Source organism: Eurytemora carolleeae, unplaced genomic scaffold (assembly GCF_000591075.1).
Source record: "Eurytemora carolleeae unplaced genomic scaffold, Eaff_2.0 scaffold341, whole genome shotgun sequence".
In the NCBI taxonomy this organism is placed as follows: Eukaryota; Metazoa; Arthropoda; class Copepoda; order Calanoida; family Temoridae; genus Eurytemora; species Eurytemora carolleeae.
In genome coordinates this window covers 226,782-249,265 of record NW_019396231.1, presented here as the reverse complement: position 1 = coordinate 249,265, position 22,484 = coordinate 226,782, and the positions used below count along the sequence as shown (strand labels likewise).

Sequence of the window (22,484 nt, the reverse complement as noted above, 5' to 3'; positions counted from 1 at the left end):
TGAAAGGGGGACAGTGCCGATTTGTTTTCTACAGGGTGGTCTGAAAAAATAAGACTTTCAAGAGACTTTTATTTTTTGTTCTTTGTAGATATCTTTGCCAGATAATTTGATAAAATATGAAAGTACTATATATATATCAAAAATATGCGTGTCTTATCATTTGTGGCTAAACCTGTATATTTCACTATTTGTAGCGTTTAGCAGGCAAGACTGATATTACATTTAGTATGCTACCCTTAACTCTCAAAACTCCATGAAATTTTATGTTATTGTGAAGGGCCCGGAGGGTAGTGCCCCCCCCCTTATATCCCCCTCCCCACGATCCGTCCGTGCTTTTAACGCTTCTCTAAAACTTCTCTCTGTAGTCTGTAAAACTTTAGTTGTGATTCCGCCCTTGTGCTAGGAACACTATGGAGCGTTGTGTTGTGAAAGCATCCCGCCGCGTTCAAATACTAAAAATGTCTAAAAGGAATTTTTCAAAGCAAAAACCTTTATCATTGCTCATTGCATTGCAGGCATAGAGTTACATGTTTTGCTTTCACAGTGTTTCCCTTTCAAAACTTGTTTGTCCGAATTTAATGAATTTGAGCCGCGTCTTAATTCCGTCATAAACCGGTTTCAATTAAACGCCGGCTTATTTCTTAAAACATTGAATACAATTTGTAGTGGAACCAACCATATTTAAGCCGCGTCTCAAATTCTCTAAATTCGGCCTCAGGAAAAAAGTTTCAAGATAAAACTTCATACCCAGTCAAAAAAAAACATATATATATATATATCGTGAATAAACAAATTATAATTTTTTTGTGTGATTTTACGCTAGTATCTATCAGGCCCCTAGCTAGTAGCTGCACAGGGGCACTTTCCCCCCACCCCCCATTAATCCCCGAAGTGGTTGCACATGGGGTGGGCACACTATCTGAGACAAAAATAAAGAAAATGATAAAATGAAAAGAAGGAAACGAAAAATGAAAGAAAGAAGGAAAAAAGAGGAGAAAATTGGCATAAAATCTCATTTTTGTTATCAATATTACTGTTATGTGTAAAGGAATATTTTTCTTCACATTAAAGAAAAATTGATTGCTTTTTGAATTAAATCACTTGGAAACTTTTATTTCTATCCTGTCTCAATTTTTTTGGATTTTTAGAAGCTTAACTTTTTCCCTTCTTTTATTAGATTAATGATTCACATCGTACAGAACATTTTAAATGGAGACTAATTGAAATTATATATTAAATATGGTTTAGGAGAAGCTGGTTGTACTCATCCTTAAGCTTGCAAGGGAGTTTTTTTCGAATTTAAGTTTTGGGAAAAGTAAAGATTTTCAGGCTTGATCTTTTCTGGATCTTTACAGGCATTTACATCCTTTACTTTCCTTGTATAAAGAATATGTATTTTTCAAAAACGATCGTTTTTTAAAAACAATCGTATAAAAAACGGTCGCAAATCGTTTTAATAAAACGATCGTTTTCAAAAACGATCGTTATTCGCTTTCTAAAAGTTCAAAACGAGTGGGTCGTTTTTAAAAACGATCGTGTTTTTTCCGAAAACGAAACGAAACGATCGTTTTTGAAAACGAAACAAAAAACGATCGTTTAAGGATCGTTTAACGATCGTTATTCGTGATTAAAAAATTTTCAGTAATAATTCATAGTTTAACTCAAATATCTACACCTCCAGTTTTTTTGTTTTTATGCAAATAGCTTCTCAATAGTATTTAAGGGAAAAAAATTATTAAAATAACTGTTCTTAATTAAATATAAAACGTGTGATAAGCTAAAATATGGTTTTTTAGTCTTTAGTCATTAATTTTAACTTTTTTTTTGAGTTACCAAGTCAAACATTTTTTGTCTATGTTGCGACCCTATATCACCAATATCAGGGATTTCTAACATTTGTGCACCCACCCTTTAATCCTCCCTTTCTAGTAATTTAATCAGAAATATCAATTTACCTGCAACCTTTTCTCCCAAATATTTTTTTTATCTCTTAAGAATAAACCAAAAAAAGTGTAAAACTTAGATTTTTCCTCAGAACATGAGAATCTTCACGTTCAGTGCACAAATCTGAAAAGTTGTTTAAATCCGGGATAAACTCTTTTAAGAGAAGAAAAATAAGGAAATATAAAAAAACATACTTTAAAAAATTGTCAAACTACGGTCCCACCCATAGTTTAATTTCTTTTTTTGTGACATAACTGCAGTTCATAATAATTTGCTGGGATTCATTCACCAAGCCCTTTATCCCCTTCCTTCCCCCTTTTCCATTTTGAAAGGATAAAAATCCCGTCTTTTTTATCTAAAATAAAACCTTTTAACTTAGCCTGATCAGAAAGAGAGTTTATTTTAGATACTTAATTCAGAATTTGTATTTTATTTTTTGTTGTTGTAGTAAAGCAAATAATTTTCCAATAAGCTTCAGAATCAACTTTTGGACTGAAATCGATCTGTGCCACTAGCCCACGATTTAATATGTCCCACGGTATACAAAAATTAAGTTCCGTGGTCGGTTATCATAGGTATGACATATTTGTACTAATTTTCAAGGACTATAATTAGCTTGAAAACCCAGCGTTGTCCGGAAACTAACCTTTCTCGATAAAAGTCAATCTATTCAACTTTTAACTGACCTATGAACAATCTCGTGGTTCTACCGAATTTTCCAAACTTCTTACTTATTTAACTTCTTTGTATTAATTAACTCCGAGCTCTAATTTTATTTTAATTCACACATACCCCCCCCCCCCCCTCCCCTCCACATCACACCTTCCTGTATCTTCTTTATTCGGCATTAAATAGGCCTGTATAGTGTCCGTGCAAAACCTGTAAAACGTTTTAAGAATCGGACAGCCGGAATGCATTTTACAATGCGGCTTAGCTTCAGATCAACTCGACAAGTTGGCAATGTAGGGGGGCTGTATGGTACAACAGGGAGGTGGGGAGGGAGGTGGGGAAGGGGATAATGCCATTCATATTTTCTAAGTGGGACTAAAGTTACATTTAATAACATAATCAGTTTATGTGTGTGTCAGTTTAAGACGATTCGATCTAAAACATCTAATCGCAAGGTTATAATGCAAGGAAAGTTAATGCAGTTGCGTTTACTCTGCGTACATATTGAAATCAGTTCTCTCTGGGCGGAATTTGTAAACAAGAATGGGTGCATCAGTGTTTGTTTAGTATCCATGGAGGATAAACGCATTTAATTTTGATAATTCACATAATAATTTCCTATGACCAGAATATTTCATTGATTTTATATGTGAAAGATGGATCATATGTCAGGCTGTGACATCCGTCTTGTGTTTACATTACCGCCCAGAGACAGTACACTGCAGTACAAAAGTGTGCAACTCTGAAATAACTTTCCTTGCATTATAACCTTGGTTAAACGGATCATAAAATCGGTTCCATGCTTTCTCAACCCCTATCGTGGACACTTCATCTCAGTTAAGTTTGTTATCTCAACATTTACCCCTCTCGTTAAAATAGCATTCAAGACAATCAAATGTATTCTAAAAAAAGTAGTTCTCTTCATAGAAACGAAATATATTTCCTTTTTTAAGCATTACCTTTTTCACTTAAAAGGACGGTTAAAAGACGTAATAAGGAGCCCAATAAATTTGATTTTACGAACAAAACATTCAAATTTGTTGCTTGTCCATTTTGTTGTGAGTTCTTAGTATTCTGTGACTAAGTTGTAATTTTACAGATAATTTGTTTCTGCTTAAACTTTATTTAGCACTTTTGTTAAAATGATCTAAAAAAGGAAACACGTGAAATATTACTTACTTAATTGTATGAAATCGTCCAATTATTAGATATTTTTCGACATGTCTGAAATGAAAAGATGAATTTTTGTGATTTTTCTCATAAAATTGATTTTTTAGTTTTGCAGTGAATTTACTCTATTATGAAAATATTTTCATAAGATAATGCGTTTTTTTAATTTGATAACATATTCATAAAATATATTTACGTCTGTTTTACACCAAACACGTTATGTTTTTTTATGTGTTTTGTACATGTATTCATTGCATAACATAAAGCATAACATAACATAAAGCAACGAGTTTAATCAATAGAGATATACAACAAAATTTTATTGTGTAAAATTTCACTAAACTTGCATTAAAAAACACAAGGCATCATCTATAATACACAATGTGGATAATCTAAAGAATTTGTAGGCTTTCTAAATTACCCCTCCTCTGTCCCTCTAAGAAAACAAAAATGACATTTGAAATATCATTCCCATTTGTATGATAAGAGTTCTGTAGAGATCAGAATATGCATCTTAAAGGGACTGTAAACGCAATTTTAAGTGGCCCTCCCAGCAAAGATGGCAATGCCTGATTCACAACAGTACTCTTAAAAGCTTTGTCTGATTAGGTATGAATTCAAAATCAATAATCATTTTCATATATTTTCTCTACAAAATTTACTAGCATATTTTTATTGCAAGAAAACATAATGGAATTATTTGAATTAAACACTAAAAAACGACAATATCCATAAAATAAAACATTCATATATATGTTCCCCTATAACCGGCCAAACGGCTGGACCGAATGGGCTGACATTTTTTGTGGACTCTAATGGGTAACTTTAAATTACGCTAACATTTCCTTTAAATCATAAAAGGGGTAACCTGAAATTACGCTAACAGTTCCTTTAAATCATGAAAGGGGTAACTTGAAATTACGCTAACAGTTCCTTTAAATCATGAAAGAGGTAACTTGAAATTACGCTAACAGTTCCTTTAAATCATGAAAGGGGTAACTTGAAATTACGCTAACAGTTCCTAAAAATCATGTAAGGGGTAACTTGAATTTACGCTAACAGTCCCTTTAAATCTCAAATGAACATTTACTGCCTGGGCTAGAAGGCAGAAGGCTAGAAGGGCTAAAGTAAGATTTATTTTATTACCCAATCATTCTGTTTTCAAGGATTGACAAAAGCTGAACTTATGACTGTTGTTCAATTATTAAAGTTAAAAATACATTTCAATAGACTATACATTTATTAAGGCAAAATATATAAAACAAACTGATGTTTGCACAATAATTCATGAATTATAATATTTTTTTTTTGATTGTAGCAACTTTCAAATGTGAAAATCTATGTCAAATGAAGATATTGCAATGTTAAGATATTTATTTGCGATCTAGTGCATAATAAACTAATTTGTAGAACATTTATATCGATTAATTCTTCCTCTTTATAGTTTGTTTAAAAGATAAAAAATAAACTATCCACAGCTAGAAGCAGTTGGAAACTTTTGAACGAATTACATGAACTGATTCAAATTCGTTTCGGTCAGTAAATCTTCACAATTACAAATCTAATCATTTTAATTCTAAATAAAAAAAAATCCTACGGCTCAGACATTTTTATCTTTAGATTTAGACCCAATAATCTTTCTGGTTATCTCGGTGAGTAATGGGCATAATGTATTTATGTGATTAAATCCAAGATAAGATGTTTTTTTTTATAATAATAATCAATATTTTTAATCCTGCTTTTTAGCCCCGAGCTGGATTTTTAATTGCATAGCTTAACTCTATACAAACACTTAACTCATAGACTAATTAAAATAACAGATAGGACACTAGATGTCGCCTTTTCTTATCGGCGTAGAACAGGCTCACTCTGCCTTGTAATTCTACGCCGACTGCGCGAAACTCATCTGGGCTTCCACCGTAGGGTTATGAGTTTCATCCAAATCTTGAAAAGACATCTAGTGTCCTATCTTTCATTATATTTAATCTATGACTTAACTAAACTTAAATTGAACTATGTAACTGATTAATTACCTCAGACTCTTAATTTACAGGGTTACTCACAGATGATGAGACTTTGATGACGACCTGAAACTTTTGAAATCTGACATTCTAAATGTTTATCTTTTGAATTCTGACATTTTAAATGTTTATCTTTTGAAATCTGACATTCTAAATGTTTATCTTTTGAAATCTGACATTCTAAATGTTTATCTTTTGAAATCTGACATTCTAAATGTTTATCTTTTGAAATCTGACCTTCTAAATGTTTATCTTTTGAAATCTGACATTCTAAATGTTTATCTTTTGAAATCTGACATTCTAAATGTTTATCTTTTGAAATCTGACATTCTAAATGTTTATCTTTTGAAATCTGACATTCTAAACGTTTATCCTTTGAAATCTGACATTCTAAATGTTTATCTTTTGAAATCTGACATTCTAAATGTTTATCTTTTGAATTCTGACATTCTAAATAGTAAATGTTTATCTTTTGAAATCTGACATTCTAGATGTTTATCTTTTGAATTCTGACATTCTAAATGTTTATCTTTTGAAATCTGACATTCTAAATGTTTATCTTTTGAAATCTGACATTCTAAATGTTTATCTTTTGAATTCTGACATTCTAAATGTTTATCTTTTGAAATCTGACATTCTAAATGTTTATCTTTTGAATTCTGACATTCTAAATGTTTATCTTTTGAAATCTGACATTCTAAATGTTTGAGCCGCGGCTTAAATTTAAACGCGGCCCAAAGTCTTTAAATTCGGCGTCTGATGTCTTTGCTAATAGATTATGTAAACCTCTAATATTTTAAACTTTTTTAAATTTAGTTACAAGAGTTCATAGTTATTATTATTATCAAAGGTCTCTCACACCAGGTTGCAAAGATGGAAGGATTTTTGAATTTTAATTTGAGACGAGTCATCATTTTCCTTGAAAAGATAAAGACTGTTCAAAAATTGTTTTGAGTGGCCGAGGTTAAAAATATATGGATTGACCTTTCATCGTTAGAATACCATACTTTTACCACTGTTTTGGTTAAGATTAAAATCTCTGGGATTTGACATTTTCCCTTCAAAGGAAATGACAAGATGTACTATAACAATTCAAATGACACAGTTTTTTGGCAAATTTTGTAAATTTTATGCTTTCATATTCTCTCTTTTTTTCCTGAAGCATCGCATAACATCAAAGCAAATGTTAGTGGTAAGAGTAAATAAAAAGTTGGGGAAATATACGACAAGCGTGTTAAAGCTAGAAATAACTCTCCTTGACTCGTTGAAACATTATAATATTGTTCTCACTACTATCTCGCTATCTCTCTATCTCTCTAGCTAGACAAATTCTAGATATTTAACATGAAAAACAACAGGCCTAAAATACAAAGATTAAATCTCTGCATTTGAAGTTGGAACGTCAAAACTAACGAACAAGTGGATCAAATTAGAAATTTAACACGCGCTTAATTAACCATAAGCAGGCTGGGGGGGGAGTTTGGCGCCCCCCCTCTAGTTTATTTGCTCTAGCACTCTTATTTTGATAATATTTTTTTTTTTTATGCATAGGGTAGGATACACGGCAATAAAAAGTCCAGTTTGTGTATACAAAATCTAAAATAGCCCATAACTTTTGTGTGACTAAAGCTTAAGATCTAAAAACTACAGTTTTGAAACGCCCTTGAAAAATGGATGTAGAAACATGTGTCACCCTTTTTTTACCTTTTTTTTGACATTTTGTTCAACCCTCCCTAGCACCCAAACTATAAAAGTTATCTATTTTTTTTGCAATGAGCTTGTCTTGAATAATCGGGCTATAAACATGCATTTCAACCCTAGACCAATTCGATCTCTAAGGCCTTTTTTAGGGGTGGGGTCGTCTATACATAGATTCAGACCCCCCCAGCCTTTATAGGGTTAAGGAAGGGCTAAATACGTTTATATATATATATATTAATGGAATTCGTCCAATTAAAAGTTCAAAACTTAAATATATTTTCTAAAAGTTCAATAAATAAGAATATTTTACATTTTACAAGTTAGAAAAACAGAAAAATACATATATATTTGGTTTGAACCAAAGAAATCAAAATATTTACGTAAATTATAAATTGATATGATTTTTGAAAGAGATATAATATTATTTAGAAAATAAGAAAAGATCCCCATCTTACATTCACTTTATTAGTTTGAACTCCTAAATTTATCTTACCAATGATTTTATTTTAATTATTTTTTTTTAACAAATGTATTTAATTTTAGCACAATATTCAGATCTGACTAAACCTTTTTTTCAGAAGAATGATTCACAAATGACAATACTTATCCGGTAAGATTTAGTAAACTGTGAATTCAGTTTTTTTTAGTATTTTTTGCCTTTATATTAAATTGTTGAAAATTAAAAAAAAATCTAAAGTTCTCTTTATAAAGAACAAATTAAAAAGATGAAACTAGACAACAGTGGAATTTTTGTGGTCTTACGTTTTTCTTTTAATTATGAAAAGGATTTGTAAAACTGTGCTCTGTTGTTTGGATGTTGTTAATCTTGACCTCGATATCCAATGTGGATATTGAAGAGGAATTAAGTTAATCTGTAGAATTGTATAAGATGGAGATCAATGATTGATCCTGAGATTTACAACAATAAAGATCTGACTTCTGAACCACGCACCTCTGACCCTCTAGTAAAAGTATATTCAACTTTAAGTCTCACCCAGTCAACCTTGTTGCACCGGCTAGTCCTATTGAGTGTTTTGCTTTACTTAGCCAATGTCTCCGGGCGATACAGTACAAACTGGGACCGGAAAGGCTGACCCGGCTCGTAAATTCAAATGTACTACGGCTGCCCGTGGAACAATTTTAAAACTATATTATTTAAAACAATTACTAATACAAATTACAAATCCTTAGCAACATTAATTAAGTGAAAGAATGCTCGAAAACGACGTTTATTCCAAAATTTTCTGGTTCCTCCGTAGATTTCGTGGCAAAAGATACATCTAAATGAAGCAGTAAATATTTCGTCTTATTTAATGTTTTAGTGTTTAAATGCAGTTATTTTTGCAAGCATGACAATCTAAACAAGACAGTTCATGATTCTAATCAAGTTAGATTACATGCATTGCAAAATACAGCTTATGACAAACAGATTTTTTTAGTTTCTTGATTCTCGTGTTCTTTCCAATCCTGATAGAAGCTGCAGCTAGTATAGTAAGTATATACAGGGGGATCCACACAGAATCAGACTTTATATGAAGACTTTAAAGTCTTTAAATATGACGATCTTAAGTTTGAATTTGCTCCCATGCCAGTATTCAATGGTATACATTTTGCTGATTTTGTGAAGAATTAAACAAATGTACACAGCAAGAAACCATAAATGTTTGTAAAAAACTTGATTTTCTTAAAGTCGTCTTAAAATCTCATTCATTTTTGGCTAACCCTGCACCTTTATTATTATCGTTCAAGGGATTATCATCGTAATTTTAGTTGATCAAGTAACATATTTGATTCAAAACGTTACCCTGTAGCTCTTTCTGATCAACAATGAGGAAGATATTATCAACAAATATGATTTTTTTGAAAACAATTTTTTTCATCATTATTTATCATAAATACTATTATAGGAATACTATTATATCTTTGAATTTATTCTAACATGAACGTGTCGCTAGTAATTGTTTTTAAAATTGTGACTGCTAGTTTTCCGTCTTAAAAAAAAATATTTGTTCAGTTATCAACTGATTGGAATGGAGAACTTGGTTGCGAAGGATCTCTCCAGGTTCTCCTGGATACTGGGAGCAGGATCATTTACTCAGGATCCAGATCCAGGTACTAGAAATCTCTGTGGGACCCAGGAATACTGTTATAGATTAGGTAGACGACTGTTATGAAATTAGTCCAAAGAATATGGAACACAGAAAATGTGGCGTACACTCAGACCAATTTCACATCAAGAATTGATTTTCAAGTTACTGTAAAACAATTTGCTTTATAAAAAAAATATACGTTTTGCTTTTTTATTGTTTCATGGGTTTCAATGCAAACTTAATCTGTTTACATTTATTTGACTGCGTTTTATTGAACTTTTACATTGGATTAAACTGCAGAAATTTTTATTATCAATTAAGTTTTTTTTCTTCATTTTTTTGAAAAGCGAAAAATTGCAACAAAAAATAAATAAATGTCGAACTGTGTGATATACTACCCGTGATCTAATGCAATAATTTTTTTAATTCTAGAAAAATAGAATTTTCTGTATTCAAATAAATTGTATTTGCAAAACTGTTTCATGTTTAGATATTTATTCAAAAATATACAGTTCGATTACACTATTAGATTTTAAATTTGATTGGTTTGATTGATTAATTGATTATGTGGATATAATTTCAAGTGAGCCTTCATTTACAGATTTGAACGCGGCACCCTTTTAAGTTTTAACCTCTATCTCAGTAACCTTGAGGAAAATAACGTAATTTTCTATCTTAAAAGTGTTTTATTCTGAAAGTTGTTTTAATCTCTCTGAAGTAAAAATCCGCAAGTCATTTTTATAGAGAAAAATTCAAGTTAAAATATAAAATGTTCAAGGATCATCCTGATCAGACAACGCTGGGTAACGCTGTGAATCGGACATGCAACTCAAGAAATGAAGGGTCACTTGATATTGCTTTAAAATACTATTCAGACTAGCTGATGATGTGAAAAGTGTAGAATATACTGTATACTGTTCAGACTAGATGATGATGTGAAAAGTGTAGGAAAAGTTGGAACATGTTGTTGGAAACTCTACAGGCTAACATACTTTAATGGACGATATAAAACCGTTGAGTAAGTACAAAGCTCTTTTTTCTAGTTTATATTTCTGGTTTATATATTTTGTTTATAGTTCGATCTGTACACCTCTTCAATCCGTTTAATACATTCGTTTATCTCATATAATTTATACATCCTATCCATCTAAATTTTATTTATCACCTTAATCACTAATCAGTTCAATCTAATTTAATCTTTGCAATTGATAATATTTGTTAAATTTTTACAACTAAACAAATAAGCTAAAGATTGATATAACATTAGTTGAAATATTTATTTCGATCATATCTCACGGCGTATATCAATCATCAAATCATCACACGTCATTGATATGATAAATTGATATAAAAAGGAATTTTTTATCATTTTGTTCATTTATTTGTTTCATCTTTTTGAATCTGCATGACAGAAGTAATCTCAAGAACTGACGAGGGTCAACCCAGACCGAAATATATTTTTAATAAAATGTGGAACTAACATCTACTTTTTTCACTTTACAGAGGTTTGGTCAATCACCATCACCAAATTTTAAATCTACTAGATTTCTTTATATATTTATATAGAAAATGAGTAGAAGAATTTAACGATTCTATACAACTTCAATAAACCAAAGTACAGTTGACAAAATAGAGATAATTAGCTGTAAATGCATTTTATTTCCTATAAAAATAATATTATATTTGCCATCTACTTTTTTCACCCTACAGAGGTTTGGTCCATGCACCATCACAAAATTTAAATTGGTCACTTTGTCATAACCAATCATATATCCAATCAGATTGAGCGACCTCTAATTTTATCCTTTTAGTCAATTAAGTTTACCAATTCGTCCAAGTTCATCTCAGTAATTAAATTTCATCCAATTTATCCATTTTTGATTTAGAAAACGAACTATTTATCTGATTTAGACCAAAATGCATCCAATATATAATTAGAGTAGAGATTTCTTCATTCAATTTGATTATCTATCCAATGAGCTAAAATTGTATTATTTGAATTAAAAAGATTGAAATATAAATCAAAAATATGAATGAATATTTTTCATGAGGTTTGAACGTTAGAAAATTGATATTTTAATCCTGAAGATAGCATGTGCTGAAATATGGAAGCCCCCCTCCGTTCATACTCTAGGCAGGCCAACTTCGACCCGTCCCGTCCTACCCCACCACCTCCCTACAGTCAGCCCTCCTCAAAAGAATAGGGGGGAAAATGGGGAAGGCGATACATACATTATTTAGGACGAGAGGTTGGGGGGAGGGGGGTTTTGGAAATGGTCTTTTTATGAATTTTGGGAGGAGAGAGGGTGAAATTTTAGTTTTTTCTTCTACTGAAAAATTAGGATGAGTTCTCCTGAATGTAGTTAGAACTAGGATGAGTTCTCCTAGATATAATTAGAACTAGGATGGGTTCTCCTGGATATAATTAGAACTATTGGATGAGTTCTCCTGGATATAGATAGAACCAGGATGTGTTCTCCTGCATATAGTTAGAACTAGGATGAGTTCTCCTGGATATAGTAAGTAACAGGATGGGTTCTCCTGGATATACTTTAAACTAGGATGAGTTCTCCGGGGTATAGTTAGAACTAGGATGAGTTATCCTGGATTTAGTTAGAACTAGGATGTGATCTCTTGGATATAGTTAGAACTAGGATGAGTTCTCCTGGATATAGTTAAAACTAGGATGAGTTCTCATGGATATAGTTAGAACTAGGATGAGTTCTCCTGGATATAGTTAGATCTAGGATGTGTTCTCCTGTATATAGTTAGAACTAGGATGTGTTCTCCTGGATATAGTTAGAACTGGGAAGATTTCTCCTGGATATAGTTAGCTCTAGGATGTGTTCTCCTGGATGTAGTTAGAACTAGGATGAGTTCTCTTGGACATAGTTAGAACAAGGATGAGTTCTCCTGGATATTGTAAGAAATAGGATGGGTTCTCCTGGATATAGTTAGAACTAGGATGAGTTATCCTGGATGTAGTTAGAACTAGGATGTGTTCTCTTGGATATAGTTAGAACTTGGATGAGTTCTCCTGGATATAACTAGAACTAGGCTGAGTTCTCCTGGATATAGTTAGAACTAGGATGAATTCTCCTGGATATAGTTAGATCTAGGATTTTATCTTCTGAAGTAGAATTCTTCTTTTACCAAAGCGAAATTTAATACAATTTTTGACATATTTTGGAAACTATCTTTTGATTGACTGAGATCTAAGAACCTCCCCCCCCCTCTACTTCAGGTTTTGGAATATTTTTGCTGGGAAAAAGCTTTTTCACATTATCAATATGAAAACATTTTTAAAGTCAACACCCATTTAAAACTAGAACATGAAAACTGTAATAAAAACTTTCATCATAAAGTCCAGCAGACATATAGTTTTCATCCTTTTTTATATGAGGGCAATCTTTTTTTTGAGCGGCCTTTACTGTATCAGTCATTGCATTGTGAATATACATTTTTGGAAATGCCAGGACTAAAGGATTTATTGTCTCAAGGATTAAAAATGTAAAAGTAGTGCTCGATAACTGAATGCATCAAATTATTTCAAAGATCATAGTCATCTTTAAACGGTTATGTTTCGTGGACACCCTAAACTCAAAACATGAAACTTGTATTCAGGTGGATCGTCCCTGTTAATTTGGGATCAATATCTAGCTTGTTGATAGCTAGGCTGAAACCAAGTTTTGATAACCGTCCCCACCATTTGGGATCTTTATATAGCTTGTTGATAGCTAGGCTTGTGATCTTGTGCGGCATTTAGAGCAGATCGTCCCCATCATTTGGTATTTATATAGAGCCTGTTGGATAGCTAGGCTTGTGTCACTGTGTGGCATTTAGAGCCAGGTGGGCTGTGTCCTGGTTGTACTAATATTTTGTTGGATAGCTACGCTTGTTTCCCTGTGTGGCATTTAGAGCTAGGTGGGTTGTGTCCTGTTTGACCCTGATAGCGGACGGATTTTACCTGGATAGATACGTTTTAATATGCCTCAAATAAATCCTAAAATTTGTTTCCTCAATAATACATTCTCAGTTCAAATACCATACATTGCCAGTCACTCTCTTTAAGTAATAACCATGCCCCTCCAATTCATGAAAATGATAAACCAATGTATGTCGTATGTACCTTTATTTTCGAGATTCGCCAAAGATTTCCTAATCATAAATTATGATGGATTCTTTATCTCTTACCTCGATATCCCTTCATTTATTTTTCTGTTTATAAAAACGTATAAACTAAAACTTTAGAGCCGGTAGTCTGGGAAATTAAAGTATACATTTTTGTATACTATATATGTGATGTAGTGTAAACAAATTGTATACAAATCTTTTTGCTTTTACTCCAGCTTTGAAGGACGAGTGGCCCTTATAAATCTGTTAGTGCAATATACGTTTTTATTTGTTCTTTTAAAGTTAGTATAATTTAGCTTAATTAAATGTTTTGCAAGGATGATGTTAAGAGAAGGGGATGGAGGGGGCGGGGGGTGGGCCGGGAAAAGACCTGAATGTAAACAAATATTACCAGAAATATAATTATAAATGTAATAAATATCGTCTAACTTGATATCTCTATATACCTGAACTATGGCGTACCTTATTATTTATCTCCGTTTAAAAACATCTCCGTAAACCCCATTCAATGATCCATTTTAACTGCGCTGTAAATAAATACGTAACATGATTAGCTTAATTATGGGATATATAATGACTTACATCTTGTAATTGCGTCTATTTTTAACTGTGCTGTATATAACTACGTAACATGATTAGCTTAATCATGGAATATATAATTACTTACATCTTGTAATTACGTCTATTTTTAACTGTGCAGTAGATAACTACGTAACATGATTAGCTTAATCATTAAATATATAATGACTTACATCTTGTAATTGCGTCTATTTTTAACTGTGCTGTAAATAACTACGTAACATGATTAGCTTAATCATGGAATATATAATGACTTACATCATGTAATTGCGTCTATTTTTAACTGTACTGTAGATAACTACGTAACATGATTAGCTTAATCATTAAATATAAAATGACTTATATCTTGTAATTGCGTCTATTTTTAACTGTGTTGTAAATAACGACGTAACATGATTAGCTTAATTATGGGATATATAGTGACTTACATCTTGTAATTACGTCTATTTTTATTTGTGCTGTAAATAACTATGGGATATAGATACTGACGTATAAATTGTAATTACGTCTATCAACTTTAACTTGTAACATAGAAACCTTAAATAAATTAGTTAGAAAATACTCTGCTTTGATTACAGTGAGAGAGTAATTCGTTCCTGGTCTAAATGAACAAGATACAAGATTGTATCTATTGATTTGACATTGATAGTTGTGTGTTTATGTCCGCTTGACATTGAAGCCTATGCGATTGTGCCCATTGGTTTGGTATTGATAGCTTGTGTGCTTATGTTCGGTTGACAATGAAGTCTATGAGATTGTGCCCATTGGTTTGACATTGATAGTTTGCGAGTTATACCTGAACAGATACGAATCTGAAAGCAGTGTATGGAGTAGGGAAATATCAAACTAAGAATTGAAATATTATTATGTGACACATTGTTATTATGTACATTTTTCAAAATATCAATACTTCTGTTACAACACCCTGTATCTTCAAGTCAATATAAATAGTAAATACCAATATTTCAGTTACAACACCCTGTATCTCCAAGTCTATATAAATATCGATATTTCTGTTACAACACCCCGTATCTCCAAGTCTATATAAGTATAAATATTTCTGTTACAACACCTTGTATCTCCAAGTCTGTATAAATCTAAATATTTCTGTTACAACACCCTGTATCTCCAAATCTATATAAATACCAGTATTTCTGTTACAACACACTGTATCTCCAAGTCTATATAAATATCAATATTTTTGTTACACTACCCTGTATATTCAAGTCTATATAAATACCAGTATTTCTGTTACAACACACTGTATCTCCAAGTCTATAAATATAAATATTTCTGTTACAACACCCTGTATATCTAAGTCTATATAAATATCAATATTTTTGTTACACCACCCTGTATATCTAAGTCTATATAGATATAAATATTTCTGTTACAACACCCTGTATATCCAAGTCTATATAGATAAAAAATTTCTGTTACAACTTACAACACCCTGTATCTCAAAGTCCATATAAATATCAATATTTCTGTTACAACACCCTGTAGGCTGTATCTCCAAGCCTGCCTAGATATAAATCAGTATTGTCTGCTTGAATAAACCATTTATTTAAACAGGTTTGGTTCAATACAAGTTCCTATTCTTCAGAAAATTCGGTCAATTGAAAAAATCCAATGCACAACACTAAGGTGAGAATTTAAACTAAAAAATCTACAAAGTGTAATCTATTGAATCTATAAATAAATATCTTGCAATCAAATCTAAAAATTGTGTAAATGGATAACAATCTTCAAATCTACAACAAAAAGAAGAATTGAATACATTAATAATAACAATAATAGTTAATAGTAATTCGAAGCTGTTGTAGAACGGATTGTTTTTTCGAGGGGGGGGGGGGGAGGTGGCCGGGGGCATTATCCTTGAGTCTGAAATTTGAAGTTTTCGATTGAAGTTTTTTTTTGTTAAAGGGACTGTCAACCTTATTTAATGTGACCCCTTAATAAAAGTTGCAATCCCTATTCACAATGGTACCGTTTTAATCTGAGCACAAGTGAGAAAGATGTTTTCTATCTAAAAAAGTGTTGAATTCTAGCTGTTTCCTTTTTTCTTTCCTCTTGCATTAATCTGCAAGTCAATTTTGTATTTAAACATAATCCTTTCGTCAGACCCAAACAACAAGGAATAAGAATGGTTTAAAGGGTACCGTAGAAATAGGGATTGTATTTCAGTTTCTATAGTTTTTTTTTGAAAGGGAGTTTCGATAAACATGGGAGTGTTCAGTGTGTCATTCATCCTTCAAGTTTTTATTTTTATTAAAATAGTTTAGAACAGTGATAATGCTAAATAATTTTCAATTGTAGAAATAGATATTTCCTTTTGTTTTTAGTTTTTAGCTTCTGTCTAAAATTTGAAATACGGACACTGCAACTGTAATATTAAGAAAAAATGAAATGTTATTAGACAGACTGACATTTGTTAGGACTTCTGTATTATGGTACTAACAAGAGGGCCCGTAAAACTGAGGATTAGGAAGACGAGGTTTAATCAATCCTCTGATATTATAGAGCAAATAGCTTGAAGCAGCTTGAACATTAACTTATTTAGAGAAATAAGTCTGTGTACACTGCACAATTTATTTTATGTTCATCGGACTTATAAAATCATAAGTTGAGTCTAAAGTCTTCATCATGTTCCTAGTTTTATAGGTCTCACTGTATATATAATAATAGATTATAATATATAATCTCTGAGAACCAGTTTTTTTGAAGCAGAATTGAAATCTCTCTACCACAAAGGAATATTTACAGTATATATAATTGAATTACTTTAGGCATGTTGGAGTTAAAACTGTCCGGCCCCCTACAAGCCAAGACAATGTAAAAACAGGTTAATATTTTATTCATCAACAAAATAGGTGTTTTCAAATTCAAATCCTTTTGATCCGAACCGCCATCTTGGTATTACATAATCTAAAAAATAAAAAATTTCTGACGCGCACAAAAATTCTCAAAATTTTAATCAATCTTGCACGCGCACCACATATCCTTATTTATCTGCAACAGCCCCTCAATGTATCAAACGCGCACCAGCGCAGCGGTGCAATAATGTATTTGACTTGCATCAAAAATGGGCTATTTCACGCTCACAGAGAAATATTTTCGTTAAAACGTACATATTAAAAGGGACTGTTAACAGAATTTCAAGTAACCCTCAATTTTAAGCGTTGCATGTCTAATTCACAGCACCCTTCATCGTATTAACAATGAGGAGAAGTATTGACGCTTTTCTGCTTGAAAAGATATAATTTCTCTAGATTTTCTACCCCTTTTTTCATACTGCAGCATCAATTCGCAAGTTACTTTAATAGAAAACTGCATTTGAAAATAAATAGAAAACATGAACCATTTTTTCTCAGACAAAGGTTTTAAAAATGCCGTTGTGAATCGGACATGTCACTGTAGAACTGAAGAATCACTTGAAATTACGTTCACAGTCCCTTTAAGACAATTGATGTTTTCCTCTGAACAAGTTCAAACTCACATTCTGCGATGCCATGATAAATTTATATTTTCAGAATTCTCAGAAGAACGACCGGACAAGATGTTTTCCAGGAATGAATTCCCAAACTCGCGGATTTATGAATCAAGCCAAGAACATCTCCCTGTACATCCTCAACATCTTGTACAGGCTGTACACTTGGTACAGTCGGCATATCCTGATAAATCCTCACAATCTTTACATATCATGCATTCTATGCAATCTGCGTTCCCTGAAAAAATTAATTACAAGACTGTGTTTGATAACTCAGTTATGTCTGACAAAACTAAAACGACACTGGCTAATTCAGATAGCACAAGAGAGACGGATTATAATATCTCAGTTATCTCTGGCAATAACAAAAGTGAGCCGACGCTAGTTAACTCAGAAATCTCTAATACAGTTTCAAGTGAGCATAAAATCCCAGTTTTCAATGATAAAATTTCAATTGAAACGAAGGATACGTTTATTATCTCTGATGAAATTTCAAGTGATACAAATGTAGATATCTCTATAATCTCTGATAAAATTACAAGTGAGACGAATGTAGATATCTCCAATACCTCGGATGAAATTACAAGTGAGACGAATGTAGATATCTCCAATACCTCGGATGAAATCTCAAATGAGACGGATCATGATATCTCTGCTTTTCCTGACAAAGTTTCAAATGAAATAGATGGTAATGTTTCAATTATCTCAGAAGAAATTACAAATGAGACGGATGTAGAAATCTCAGAAATATCTGATGAGATCTCAAGTGAGAATGATTATGATATCTCCTATATCTCTGAAGAAATTGAGAAAGATGTAGATGTAGAAAATATAAACATGATGAATTTAAATAATTCAGATCTTTTTGACTCAGTTATCTCTGATAAAATGATAAATAAGCCGAAATTAGATATATATAGATCCGTTCAAAGGTTAAAAAGTACACAGCCATCAGAAAATTCTGAGCTCTCAGGAAGCAAAATATTGAGTCCCGAAGAGACTAACAAAGTTATTAAAAGTAGGAAAACATTTCTGTCTAAAAACTACAGCAGATCAAAACTCCCCAATGTTAATTATTCCATTGGGAAGAATAAGTCAGAAATAGAAATCTTTCAAGAGATCAGAGACACATCTACAGAAAGAAATATTGAATCTGAAAGTTTAACCCCAAATCTTGTATCTAAACCCTCTGAACTTTCTGAAACTGATGATGGTGTACTTTATAACGAGCTGAAGACTATTCCAGCATTAGCTGAAGCAGGTGTTGATGTTTACAAAGAAAATACTAAAACTGAGTCTGCTGAACATAATGATAATTATCAAGAGAAAGATCCTTCAAAACAAATTCCACTTGAAGGATTGAATTATCCTAGATCAGAACTAGAACTGGAACTCAAACATGTCTATGATGATCTTTTATATTCCGACTATGTGTATTCTGAGAATTTGGCAGAAGCACTTCAAGATGACCTAGATTATCTTGAAGATGATTTAGAAGATGATACTGAAAATGATACTGAAACTGATACTGACGATGACACTGAATATAATACTGAAGATGATACTGAAGATGATACTGAAGATGATACTGAAGATGGTACTGAAAATGATACTGAAGATGATACTGAAGATGATACTGAAGATGAATACGTGAATTCAGATCTGAACACGTTTCACCAGACAAGGGTGCAGGCTAACCTAAATCACATTACAATGAATTCAGACATAAAAATACTTGAAGTGCAACCGATATTTTCTCCGCAAGTTGAGACAGAGTTTAATCAAAAGTCTCAGAAAACTGATAACAGGCAAGCCTTACTCTCACAGCCAGACATCAATTTAAATCAAAAACGAAAACTAAAAACAGAAAATGTTCAACATTTTGAATATTTTGATAATAATGAAGAAGTTAATGATGATAAGGGGGAAATGATCTGGGCGAGATTTGCGAATATTAACAGATCTGCAGCTGAGAAAACAAGCTCTATTGAAGAAACATATTATACTAAAAAGAAAGCTGTCCATACAACTGGATCCTCATCAATTCATATCAATCAAAATACTAAAAATAATTCAGAGAGAGAAAATGAGCTTCATGACTTGAGTCGCAAAGTAGTTAGTGACAATACTGAAAACGAAGGGGTAGCGCTTGATACCGCTAATGGATCAAATCTTATGAAAATGAATTTGAAACACATCAGTCAGAATACCAGTCATCATTTGAACTTCAGTAACAAAAACATCAGTTCTATTTATGATGACAGAAATGACAGAAACAAAAATGTTTATTTAAATGATAAAACTCGATTATTGCACTTTGACCGTGAACAATTAAATAACAAACATAGAAACAAGCAAAAATATCTTGTGACACAATTACCCGAGAGCATTGAGAGCAGATATAAAGACCTTGAAGAAAGACAAGAAATTAATGAAAATACAAACGAAACTTCTAGAACAAGATTACGAATGGGGTTGAGAGATGGAGAAAGGTCAAAGAAAACCAAAGAAATCAACGAAAAGAAACACAAGAAACATAAAGTGGACACTGAAATTTCAGATCTTTTGAGATTGCCTATTGACAATAATTCGGAAGTACGTGAACAGAAGGAAGTCATGATGAGACAAAACAATGAAGATCAAAACAAAAAACATTTCCATAACACTCATACAGAACATAATGAACATGATAAACACCATAATGAAGATCTTGAGATTGATCCTGTAGCTGAAGATCCTGAAGATTATGTGTATGATGAGGAAAAAGATGAAGTTGGAAGAGGACATGCAGGAAGGAGCCTTGAATGTGAATATTTAAGGAACGGAAAAAATAAAAATTTAGATTTTTCTTACAAATTTGACAAGAGAAGTCAAGTGTGTTTCTTTTAACTTTTTTCGATTAAGTCAACTGTAACATGTTGTCAAGTAATTCTTGTAAAAATTGATCTAAAAAATATTAAATTTGTTTTCATTTCAACATTAATACGATTGTGCAACTGTATTTAATGAGTTTTCTATTTCAAACTTAGAATTCAAATATCATTTTTTTGTGACATTTTAAGCATTTGCGCAATGTTTAGTGTGAAATAGTATATGCGGAATTTATGCTCAATGGAAATGTTTGGCATTGTTTTTGACACATTTAAGATAAAGGAGTTTACGTGGAGGATAAATATTTCCTCTGACAGCAAAAAAAAATAGCTTAAATGCATATCTTTCGTTCTAAAATCTTGTTAAACATAATCAATTGTTGATTTTACCAAAAAAAAAATATTTAAGATTTTTCCGTTTCCCCCAGACGTGGACGAATATATTTGTTGGAGATATTTAGCAGATCAAACGAAGAAGAATTTGATTATAATGATTCAAATGATCATCAAGACTATTCAATTGATCATCATGACTATGATTACAAAGAACATAGTAAAACACTGGACTATGATAACAAAGATCATATTAAAACACATGACAATGATAACAAAGATCTGAATGATATACCGACTAATATGAAGATATTGAATCAGATCAAATCGTCAAGGATCAAGAAGCTTGAAAACCCCTTTGGTAGAACCGATATTATTAAAGATGACTCCCTGGAAATGAATAGAAGAGATGTTAATGAGGAGCAGTTAGGGGTTGATTCACTTGAGAAACATGATCCTCTTGATCTTGTCCAAATGATGGCATTAAAAAGACATATTGCTGTTGCAAAATCTCATTCAACGTCCAATCTTGATTTAAGACATAATTCTCAGATATTTATGATTTTTATTTTCATTCTTTATGCTTAATGTATTTATATTTATTTACATTTTACATATGTCTGTATTTTTCTAACTTGTTCTATTTAATAACTGTTTAATATTATTGTGCTAAAAATTACAATTGCAATAATATTTTTCTGCAAAATGTATCAAATGTTCATCTCTACATTTTATGGAGCAATGGACACTCATTTCGTAAAAAAAGAATTGCATTTTACATTCTCGATGAAAACATATTTTAAATATCTTAATGCAAACAACATTTTTTGCTGAAATAAATAAGCTCTTAATATTTATGATTTTTATTGTTTAATATAGCAACTCAAAATCCAGACTATTTCTCTTCACATTTTTATTTCGAGAGATATGTCGCAAATTATCAGGGCATACTACTAAATTTACCCCTCCTCCCCTAGAATCCAGTCTATTTCTCTTCATATTTTTATTTCGAGGGATATGTCGCAAATTATCAGGGCATACTACTAAATTTACCCCCCCCCCTGGTCCTCCTCCCCTAGAACTGCGACTCTTACTCTTCATATTTTTATTTCGAGAGATATGTCGCAAATTATCAGGGCATACTACTAAATTTACCCCTCCTCCCCTAGAATCCAGACTATTTCTCTTCATATTTTTATTTCGAGGGATATGAATTTATTCAGGTAGGATATATCAGAAGAGTTTTTTACTTTGTGTATTTTGTTAAATGACTAAACGTGACATTCTCCGGGGTTGGGTTCAATAACCGAACCGAGATAAATTGCCGAACCTAAAGATATTCTATGGGCTTAAATATAATGATATCCTTCCGTTTTGTTTTAAAGCCTAATATTCTCTTGGTTGGGTTTAGTAGATAAATCTGATATTCTTCAAGTTGGTTTGAGCAGTTGAAACCTGATAATCTCCGGGTTGGGGATGAATA

General features: G+C 31.9%; 1 protein-coding gene across 1 annotated transcript; it reads left to right on the top strand.

Annotated features, from left to right (window-relative positions):
* The first annotated feature begins 8,087 nt into the window (after positions 1-8,087).
* Positions 8,088-21,833, top strand: LOC111698798 (protein PFC0760c). The gene is made up of 8 exons (XM_023469237.1): positions 8,088-8,115; positions 8,945-8,996; positions 9,520-9,617; positions 10,518-10,613; positions 15,884-15,955; positions 17,098-17,153; positions 17,842-20,617; positions 21,097-21,833. Exons 1-8 carry the CDS (start codon positions 8,099-8,101, stop codon positions 21,587-21,589), a joined length of 3,660 nt encoding a protein of 1,219 aa, XP_023325005.1. The 5' UTR covers positions 8,088-8,098; the 3' UTR covers positions 21,590-21,833.
* Positions 21,834-22,484: the final 651 nt, after the last annotated feature.

What these genes read in the sequence shown, in the direction of transcription:
- LOC111698798 (XM_023469237.1), top strand. An exon ending in TAGAAGCTGCAGCTAGTATA is followed by an intron (nt 8,997 to 9,519) that starts GTAAGTATATAC and finishes ATATTTGTTCAG; the next exon opens with TTATCAACTGATTGGAATGG. An exon ending in ATCCAATGCACAACACTAAG is followed by an intron (nt 15,956 to 17,097) that starts GTGAGAATTTAA and finishes GAATTACTTTAG; the next exon opens with GCATGTTGGAGTTAAAACTG.